The sequence below is a fragment of the Poecilia latipinna genome, unplaced genomic scaffold (assembly GCF_001443285.1).
Source record: "Poecilia latipinna isolate Pla-1442-1.1 unplaced genomic scaffold, P_latipinna-1.0 Scaffold626, whole genome shotgun sequence".
NCBI lineage: Eukaryota > Metazoa > Chordata > Actinopteri > Cyprinodontiformes > Poeciliidae > Poecilia > Poecilia latipinna.
Window position 1 is genome coordinate 7,844 of NW_015113242.1, and position 10,569 is coordinate 18,412.

The 10,569-nt window shown below is 49.3% G+C and overlaps 1 protein-coding gene across 1 annotated transcript in view; it reads left to right on the forward strand.

Moving 5' to 3' along the window:
• The first annotated feature begins 998 nt into the window (after positions 1-998).
• Positions 999-10,569, forward strand: part of tfcp2l1 (transcription factor CP2-like 1) — a 22,882-nt gene continuing 13,311 nt past the window's right edge. Inside the window, exons 1-13 of the mRNA XM_015043332.1 lie at positions 999-1,169; positions 1,406-1,554; positions 3,016-3,089; positions 3,898-4,003; positions 4,419-4,525; positions 4,597-4,749; positions 4,823-4,933; positions 5,204-5,292; positions 7,207-7,258; positions 7,387-7,480; positions 8,738-8,828; positions 9,456-9,547; positions 10,085-10,114. Coding sequence (XP_014898818.1) covers positions 1,081-1,169; positions 1,406-1,554; positions 3,016-3,089; positions 3,898-4,003; positions 4,419-4,525; positions 4,597-4,749; positions 4,823-4,933; positions 5,204-5,292; positions 7,207-7,258; positions 7,387-7,480; positions 8,738-8,828; positions 9,456-9,547; positions 10,085-10,114 — 1,237 coding nt within the window. The 5' untranslated portion in view covers positions 999-1,080. The remainder of the gene's footprint in view (positions 1,170-1,405; positions 1,555-3,015; positions 3,090-3,897; positions 4,004-4,418; positions 4,526-4,596; positions 4,750-4,822; positions 4,934-5,203; positions 5,293-7,206; positions 7,259-7,386; positions 7,481-8,737; positions 8,829-9,455; positions 9,548-10,084; positions 10,115-10,569) is intronic.

Here is a 10,569-nt window from a genome sequence, read left to right on the forward strand (position 1 = left end):
TGATCATCCATCCACCCATCCATCCATCCATCCATCTGATCATCCATCCACTCATCCACCCATCCATCCATCTGATCATCCATCCACCCATCCATCCATCCATCCATCTGATCATCCATCCACTCATCCACCCATCCATCCATCTGATCATCAATCCATCCATCCATCCATCTGATCATCAATCCATCCATCCATCCATCTGATCATCCATCCACTCATCCACCCATCAAACCATCTGATCATCCATCCATCCAACCATCCATCCAACCATCCATCCATCCATCATCCACCCATCCATCCATCTGATCATCAATCCATCCATCCATCCATCCACCCATCCAGCTGATCATCCATCCATTCATCTGATCATCCATCCATCCATCCACCCATCCATCTGATCATCCATCCATCCATCCACCCATCCATCTGATCATCCATCCATCCACCCATCCATCCATCTGATCATCCATTCACTCATCCACCCATCCATCCATCCATCCATCCATCTGATCATCCATCCACCCATCCATCCATCCACCCATCCATCTGATCATCCATCCATCCATTCATACATCCNTCCATCTGATCATCCATCCATCCATCCATCCATCCATCTGATCATCCATCCATCCATCCATTCTCTGGCTCTTGAATGTTCTCTGTAATATTTGGAACATGGGTGTGTTGTGGACCTTGTCTCTGTCCCGGAGCAGCAGAGGGACGGTTTCTGTCCTCCAGGTTCTGGTCCAGATAAACATTAACCCAGCAGACTTTGACACCTGCAGCAGCTGCTGCAGCTCGACTCAGAGCTTACAGTCAGTCTGCAGCAGCTTCAGAGGAAGAAGCCCCCAGCTGGACCTGCCCGTCTGCCGGATCCTCCCAGGCAGGACACACATTGGCTCCGCAGCAGGAGGTGTGCGTGCAAGCCCCGCCCCCACGGCGGTCAGAAAGGCCCTGGCCCCGCCCCCAGACGTCAGGACGGTATAAGAGGAGTGAGGAGCGTTTCTCTCGTGGCGCTTCTGCAGGAAGCACCACCCGATCCGAGTCTGTCTCCGCTCCTGTTGCCGTGGATACCGAGACATGCTATTCTGCCACCCGCAGCCTGAGTCCTACCAGCAGCTGCTGCAGCTTCAGCAGCAGCAGCTGCAGCACTCCACCAGCTACATCAGGTAAGCTTCACCTTGCTCCAGACTCGGTCTGTTTCTGCTGAATTTCTGGAGTTTTTTTCCTGTTTTTTTCCGACTTTTATTGTTTATTCTGAGAGTCTGGAACCTTTGCCCCTCTGATGAGTTGATTAGATAAAGCTGAAGGCAATACGCCGTTTTTCTATTATTGGAACATTTATGGCCCGTTATGTGAGCGCAGAGCTGCAGTCAGGACGCGTCTCCTCCGCCCTGTCCTCCAGGGACGCCCTGGCGCCCTTCCTGAAGACCGAGGAGGCGCGGCTCCGGGCGGACAGCGGCGCCCGGCGCCCGCCCTTCCACTACGTCCTGTGCGCCGCCACGTCTCCGGCCGTCAAGCAGCAGGAGGAGACGCTGACCTACCTGAACCAAGGTACCGTCCCTCTGGATCCAATCGGGACCAGCCGACAACAACCTGGAGGATTGACATAATTATTGAAGAAATCAATTAATCCATTAATTGGATAAAAACATTTAACACTTTAGCTCATTGTGTGCAATATTAAAATGCAAATAAACAAATAATTCAATTAATTTTAATAATTGTTGATCATCTGCAGCTAAATATCAACATGAGGAAAACTGAACACCAGTAAAGTATAAATACACACATTTCTAATTTAAAAACTTTAAATTAATATTTAATATGATTTAAAATGGAAACACTTAAAAAGTAATCTGAGATATAGAAATTCAATAATAAATGTATTCTGCTGAATTATGCTAGAAATAATGTTTGTTCACATTAAAATGTAAGACCAGAAGTTTACATACAGCCGTTTTCTGGATGAATGCTGCTTGAATCTGTTGAATTTTATTACAGATAAAATGATAAAAAACGAGAAGCCAGGTCCAGATATTTACATACCCCAGAGAAACATTTCTCCCTCTGAAAACTGGACCAGAACCAAACCAGTAGAACCAGTCTGGACCCTCAGCATCAGTCTGCCGCCACCATGCAGCTGCAGACTGAATCCTTTTCCAGATGTTCTTCTGGTCCAAACGGGACTGGGGTGTATGAATATATCTGACCCTGTCAGAAAATCTTTCCCCCTAAATATGATTGAAATAAATGATTAAAGGTCCAGAAACGATGAAACGGTGAGCTCCAGGTTCTGCAGAACCTCACGGGTCCAACATGTTGGTTCTTCATGTTTATTATGTTTCCTCTTCCTTCCTGTCTCTCTGTGATCGGTTCTGTCTGCTTTCTGCTAAACTCCAACTGGTCCGAATCAGAACCTCCATTTACTTCGACCAGAACCCTCCAGGTGTTCTGGAGGTTCTGTCTGTGGAGAATCATCTACCTTCAGGGAACAGAGTCCCCAAAGCTGCTTTCGGCTCCCTTTGGACCGGACCGGACCGGGTTCCGTTCCGGGAACGCGCCTCAGAATGCTGACAGTTTGAAGATGATGATTATTTTCTGCGAGAGTTGGACAGATTTGTTTTGCTCCAGCTGTTGGGTGAACTGGACCCAGACACAAAGCAGCTGAAACGAGCCGGGTCGGTTCTGTCGGACCGTCACCTCCTCCTCTGGAGGCTCCCGGCTCCATCTCAGGGCAGACGGGAGCCATGATGGGGCGGCTAGGCAGGAAGAAGTCTCCTCCCGGCCCGGTCCGGAGCCGTCCTGGCCTCCTGGTCTCGGTCCAGTGTGAAGGAGCTTCTCCGTGCCTCAGGTTCCTGTTTCAGACCTGTTGGAGTTACTATCCTTGGCTGGCCTTCATGTCGGGCTCTCAGGGTTCCTGCAGTGATTCAGTTTCCATCTCCTCTGTTCTGATTGACTGATTTTCCATTTATTAAATTTTAATCAGGTTTTCTTTAATGTTTTAATATGTAGGTCAGTCCTACGAAATCCGTATGCTTAACAGAAAGCTAGTGGAGTATTCAGATATAAGCAGCAGATATGTGAAGGTAGGTGGAAGCCTCCATGTTGTCTGTTTGTTCATGTCTTCTCTGCTTCTCGTTCTCGTCTGTTTCTCCACTGTCTCGGTTTGTCGCGGGTCCCTGAACGCACCGTTCCCTCTCCGAGGGCCGGTGGCAGCTCAGTGCTGTCGCTCCTTCCTCTCCTTCTGCTCCGCCTTGCCGGGCTTTCTCCACGCTTGGCTCAGATGCTTCCTCCAACCAAAACTCCTGAAGAAAACCCGGCAGCTGCTCTGCAGCTCTGTGTTGAAACTGTGTTGAGGCGATGAAGGCCGCCTCCTGCCTGAGGAGGGGCTGCAGGTCCGGTCCGGCCGGTTCTGAGTGAGCGGACCTGTGGGACGTTCCTGCGTCGGCAGGCTGGCTGCCGCTCGCTGCTTCCTGGAAGTAGAAACATGTGGCAGCTGAGCAAACCAGGAGATGTTTGACTGCTCCGCAGTCATGCATGGGGCCTCCCTCCATAAACGTCTCCATGGTGATGCTGCTGATGTCATCAGCAGGTTCTGGTTCCTCTCAGAACCAACATGGTTCATGGGAACAAGACAAAGAGGACAGATGGAGTAGAACCTGGAGTCAATCTGGGTGGAGGCTCCAGTCTGTCCTCACCTGTCTGGCACCATGAGTCCTCAGCAGCTGATTGGTCCTCCAGAACCAATCAGACGGCGAGGCTCTGGCTGATCTGGCTTTATTCTGAAAGGAGCTGAACTTCCTGTGAATTTCTCCTCCTTCATTGAGGCTGATGATGTGACTGAGTGAATCCAGGCGTTCCCCCGCCCTTTGACCTGCCGCTGCTTCTCTGCAGAGCATCGTGCGCATCGTGTTTCACGACCGCCGGCTGCAGTACATGGAGCACCAGCATCTGGAGGGATGGAGGTGGAACCGCCCCGGAGACCGGATCCTGGATATAGGTGAGCTCATCCAGAACCTGCCTGAACCCCGACAGGTTCCTCTAAAGACGCTCTGGTTCATCGTGAAGGGAGAGGAACCGACTCCACCGTTAGATATCAGGCTCAGCGCTGCAGCTCCACTGCGCATAGGGAGCCGACGGGCAGGTGGGTCGGGCTTATTTCATTATGTTTCCCTTGTTTTCAGCTCACTTTGTCACCAAACAAATGCCCTGGAAAGCCCTGAATTAAAGGTCATTCCTGCTCAGTGGGTGACCTTTGACCCCTCCCAGGTTGATGAACAGCAACAGTTGCTGCTCTGAGATCATTGCTGGAGTCATCGACTTCCTGCTTCACTCTGATGATGATGTTTAGGACTCTGGGTGCGTTCTGACCTTCAGGTTGAGGATCGCTAACCGGACTGCTGTCCTTCCTGCAGATGTTCCCCTCTCCGTGGGGATCCTGGACCCGCGTTCAGACCCTCTGCACCTCAACACCATCGAGTTCCTCTGGGATCCCTTGAAGAACGCTTCTGTCTTCATCCAGGTGCGGATGGACCTTTGTAGAATGCTACTGCCAGCGTTCCTGCTCTAGTCTCACTCCGTGTTTCTCCACAGGTCCACTGCATCAGCACCGAGTTCACCCCCAGGAAGCACGGCGGGGAGAAGGGCGTGCCGTTCTGCATCCAGGTGGACTCCTTCACCTCCAACGACCAGGGGGAATACGTGGAACACGTTCATTCGTCCAACTGCCAGGTCAAGGTCTTCAAGGTACTCAACCTGGCGAGCGGCGCCCGGCCGGCTGCGTTCAAAACGCTCCAACTGTCTCATCCTGTGTGTGAAGCCCAAAGGAGCAGATCGCAAGCTGAAGACAGACAGAGAGAAGATGGAGAAGAAGACGCCTCAGGACCGGGACAAGTACCAGCTGTCCCATGAGACCACCCTGCTGAAGGAGGTGAGGATCAGAACCAGCCGCTCTCTGATTGGCTGCTGGGCTCAGCAGACAGGATGACATCATCACAGGGTTTCAGTGTCTCTGAACACGAAGCGGATCAACAGGTTCTGTTAATCTGGTTGAGCTTTAACTGGATCAGAGACATTCTGTAGTGTTGGACCAGTAGAACCAGCAGGAAGCCTTTGGTCCCAACACAGTTCTGCTCCTGAGCAATCAGCTGGTTCTGGTTCTGTGCTGAAGCCTAACTGGGCGGTTTGTCCTCTGTCCCAGTGCTCCCAGTGGCCTGAAAGCCTGAACCTGAGCAGCAGCAGCACTCCGTCACCCGTCTGCCTCAGCTCGCCCTGCGGCTTCACGGACGGGTAAGTCGGAGCCGAGCTTCTCCTTAGTGTGGAGGGAAGAGATCAGAGATCCTGACGTCTGATTGGCTGCTTCAAGTCAACATAACTTAGTCTGCCATGTCTGAGTCTGAGGCCGGTGTTTTCCCTGAAATGCAGAAATAACTTCAGTATCAGAACTAAATATCTGTAATTTATCACCGATAAACTGAGCACTAGCTGCTGGAAGCTAGCAGGCGGGGCTAACGGCCAGCTAGCTACCAGCTAGCTACCAGCTAGCTACACAGTCAAATAAAAAAATATCCCAATGAAACAAAAACTAGATGAAAATTATGGGGATAGTTTATTAATCAGTTTGTCTCTTGATTTATTCCAGGCTTCATTGTTTATTTGTTTCATAACGAGTTTAATTCATGAAGCTACTTTACGTATTTTATCAATTAATATTTTATAAGTTTTATTTTCTTTATTTCATGTTCTTATTTTCAAGTGAAGGAGCGGAGTTTTCTCTGGCTCCCATTAAAATGTTTTTTTTCATTTATTTGGTTTTTCTGTCAATAACAGTATCTATCTATCCGTCGGGTTCTGTGATTTGGTTCTGTTGGACCCGTGTTGCCATGGAAACTGGTTTTCTTCTGCTAACTGAGGACGACGTTGTTTTAATGAAAGCTGAAACCAGTTCAGCTGACCATCTACATTTGTTTACACATGAGTTACGTTTTATTGTGAAAGATTAATTCTGTTTCCTGTCGGATCCAAAAGTCCAGAACCGCCAAGGGGAAGAAAAATAAAGTTTTTAACCTTTTTCACAAACTGAATTCTGAGGGCGGTTTGCATTTGCGTTCTCGAGTGAGAACTATGAAAACCTCCAGAGAGTGTGTGGGTTGTCTGGCCTTTGACTAGGCCATGAGGCTGCTTTGATCTAAAGCAGCGGTGGGCAATCCTGGTCCTGGAGGGCCGGAGTCCTGCAGCTCTTAACGTCTCCCTGGTCCAGCAGCTGAACCTCCTCCTCAGTACATCAGGTTCTGCTGACGACCTCAGGATTCGACTCAGGTGTGTTGAAGTGGAGACGCATCTAAAAGTTGCAGGAGGCCGACCGTCCAGGCCTGGAGCCACCCACCCCTGACCTAAAGCATGCCTCAGTTTTCAGGTTTTTATCAGAAACATCCCATCATTTTCCTTCAACTTGACAGTTTTCCGTTCCAAAAATCACTGAAGGCTGGAACTGGACAAAATGTGACCGATGGTTGATGAGGTGTAAATACTTTCCAGCACTGCGTAGTGAGAACTTCAGCCTCTTAGGGCTGATAAATATAAAACATTCAAGTTGAAATATAAAACTTGCAGCTAACTGGTGCATCTGATGCAGGAACATAAAAAACTTCAAAAATTAATATTTTCCAAAACTATCTAAGGTGCAAAAAAGCTAAAAGTTGCCTGAGCTCTAGGAGAGACGGGTCAAAGGTCCAGGCGTCCTGGAGGCGCCTGCAGGAACCAGGAGGGAAACGTTTGCAGCAGAACCAGCAGCAGAACCAGAACCAGCAGCAAGCTATTGATTCATCCGAGTGTGAAACAGAGAGGAAGAGGAAGAACTTCAGGTTATTCATCAGCTCCGGTTCTGACTTCTGGTCCTGTTGGTTCTGTTGGACCCATTAAATCAGTCTCATCCTCTGATTGGCTAAACACTAAAGGTGCATTCAGAGTAACTGGATCCTCTGGGCTTCAGGGTTTGGTTTCCCTCCAGAGCTCCTGTAGTAATACCTCACAGGGCCAGAAGGGGGCGATGCAGCCAATACTATTGTTCTGGTTCAGAAGTAAAAACCAGCAACTTTTCATGCAGTAACTGAACAATAAGTTGTGATTGTGGCGAGTGGTGCAGGCGAAGCAGAAAGTCAATCACTTCCTGTGTTTTTCTTCCTCATGCTCATGTTTCTATAGCAACTGTTCTCCGAAGCAGCAGGCGGAGGTGTTCATGCCTGGCGGCTCGGATGTAAGTGACTGGGTGCAGCGTTAAATGCTTAATCCTGCTCTCTTATCTCCTTTAGGCCAGTATTTGGAGAAAGTGGATGCTGTGCAGCAAAACTCATTTCAAGGACTCTTCTTCTTTTTGACATGTAGCATCTTCTGCCGTCGTCGCCGCCGCAGGACGCTCAGCGGTGGCTGCAGCGCCACAGGTTCTCGCCTTTCTCTAGGCTCTTCTCCAGCTTCTCAGGTACAGTGGCAGCGGTACGGGGCGGGGTGGGAACCGCAGAGCCCGGCTGGAAAATAAACTGGAAATCACTTCGACGTCCTTTAAATGGACATCTCTAAAGGTCAGAGGTCATTGGGGTAAAAACCGAAGACATTCTCCACATATCAGGCAAACGCTAAGCAAGCTACAGCATCAGTGAGTCTAGCTCAGTGTTTCTCCACCTGGTCCTCAGCCCCCCTGCTCTGCGTGTTTTAGGTGAGCCTTTATTCCAGAACAGCTGATTCAAATGACTGCAGGACCATCAGGAGCTGCAGATCCTGTTAATCACCCAGAGACACAATCCAGGTGGCAGAAGAGAAACACCTGAAACATGGAGGACAGGGGGCCTGAGGACCAGGGTGGAGAAACACTGATCTAGACTGACTCACTGAGGATTGGTTGGTTTCTGGTGGTTGTTATTTTTGTCCTGAGGTCAGAGTTGCTAGCCTCTGTCGGTGGTTTAAAAGCTGCCTGATCTCCGGTCAGAGGAAACGATGAGTAGTAGGACAGACGCCGTGTGTCGGACTGGAAGCGGTCCAACAGAACCTGAGAAAACGGGACATGTTTTCCAGCAGTCAGGAGCTGAACGTTAGAGACGCTCCAATCAGTGGCCTGGTTCTGATTAGCTATCAGCAGGTCATATTCTGGTACGTCTGTAGAGCCTGGTGTAACAGCCTCAGTTAGCCGAAATGCAATAAACAGCCAGCATAAAATTAACAATATTTATTAGTACAAAATGGTGTGTATTTGCAAAAAAACAAACAAAAATGAATGAAAAACAAGGAAAAATGAAAATCAAACTCTAAAAGAACAGTAGGGTGCAGCAACAACTGCAAAAAAACAAAAATTAAACGCTTATTAAATCTTTGCAATAAAAATACAATTAAATCCAGTTAAAAAATATAAAAATCCTACCTGCAGCATCGAACAACCACACCCCCAGGTGATGCTACCATCAGATCATCAATAATGACAGAGTGGCCCTATAAAAACACCCTGTCAGCACTGACTTAATACGATCAGATTAAAAGAATTTTGTCCTTACCACAAAAACAGACAAACCTCATTAGAAACAGTGGAACGCACAGAGGAGATTGACAATTGGCCACTTGCCTGCCAGCTTCCCTTTTATGGGAGCTCAAGGTGTGGAGAGAGCGACACCTACTGGTTCCACCTGTTACACTGAGGCAGGTCGGGCCCGGCTGCCAGCAGAACTTGTAGCTTTTGCTCGTGTTGCAGGAGCCGACCTGCTGAGGATGAGCAGAGCGGATCTGATCCAGATCTGTGGTCCGGCTGACGGCATCCGGCTCTTCAACACCATGAAGGGAAGGTGAGGCGCCGCGATGAGCTTCTTCATCACGCCAGAGAAACGCTGCCGGTTCCGGAGGCATCAGATAAAACAACCGAGGCGCCTGATTCTCAGAACTAACGTCGGTTTGTGCAGCAGCTGGAGAAATGTGCACTTAGCCCAACATCCCAATCGATAGCTGGAAACTTTTTCTTTCACAATCCATGCAGTCCAACAGAACCCACTGGTTCCATATGTAATCCCACCGGCCCGATTGGAGCGTCTGTCCAAACAGTACATGTGGAATTCGTGCTGTCCATTTAGTCCATATAGATCAGGGGTCCCCAAAGTGGGTCCTGGAGGCCCGGCATCCTGCACATTGCAGTTCTCTCCCTGGTGGTAACAACGTTTTCAGCAGGTCAGGGTTCCTCTTAGGCCTCGAACAGCCATCATTTGATCCAGGTGCGTTAAACCAGGGAGAGACTAAAACATGCAGGATGCCGGGCCTCCTGGACCCACTTTGGGGACCCCTGATATAGATAGAATCCATTGGACCCAATAGGTTCTATTGGACCCAATTGAGTCCATTAGACTCCATCCGGTCCACATCTTCCATTCAGCGCATTTGGGTCGGTCCAGCCTGTTGATCCCGTTGCCTCTCTTGTCCAGGAGTGTCCAGCCCAGCCTCACCCTCTACGTGTGTCAGCAGCAGCAGAGTGGCGGCCCGGCGGCCATGACGCCCGGCGGCTCCGACGGTGAGCGTCTTCCTCTCTTCTGGCTCGTAACAAACATTTACTCATCTTCAGGCTACAGCACAGAAACCATTCACTTCTCACGTGAAGAACCTTTGGGACCCAGCTGGTCGGGTTTCACATTAGACATGTTCAGGGCTGGCATTGGACCAGAGGAGATGTCACCAGTTTAACCAGTCTGCCCAGTAACAGTGAACTGTTTGCTCCTCTGCTGAATTAAATATTTTCTGATATTCATCTTCAGTGGAGCGTCTGCACCTCAGCAGCGCTCTGCGGGTCGGATTCAGACATGATCTGGACCTGCAGCAGCTTTCTCACTCTTAGCCTGCGAATGAAGTCGGCTTGCTGTGTGCAGTCCAGGGTTTCCCCCAATGTATAAGCCTGGCAGCCCGCCATGCTTTACTAGCTCCCCCACCAGACTAAGCATTGCTTGTTTTTGCTTTTAAGAAAATAATAATTTAGAAAAATAATCACTTACTTTTCTTTTTTTTTTTTTTTGCCGGATTGCAAGCATCTGTTTCTCTGAGCATTTCAGTGACAGAGCAGATTTGTTCCTAAAAGATATGTTTATAGAAGATAGGTTTATAATTGATGCATTTAAAGCCGGGAGAGTGGACCAATCAGGCGCTGCCGCTGCTTTATGTCTAAAGTTTACCTCAGTGCGGGTCGCACGCTCCTCCCTTCACTCAAACTGGACACAGGCTGACCTGTATGGATGTTTACATCAACCCCCTGTGAGGAATTGTGATTCTCTGGAGAACTCCACATCAAGGTAGGAGTCTAAACCCGCCTGTTAGCTCTGGTTGAGCAGCTCTACGTGAACCGCAGGAATAACGTAGTCACTTTCAGAGGAGTTGAGGAGCGCTGAGAATGATTTATATTTGTGAACAAAGAATTATACGCAGCGTTTCCATCTCAACACGCTGCCCAGCGTGTGGCGCTGTCTGCCCTGTAAAGTTCATGTCTGTGGTCCCGGTTGGTCGGCGCGTTAGCGGCTAACGAACCAGCGCTAACCTCATCATGCAGGTTCA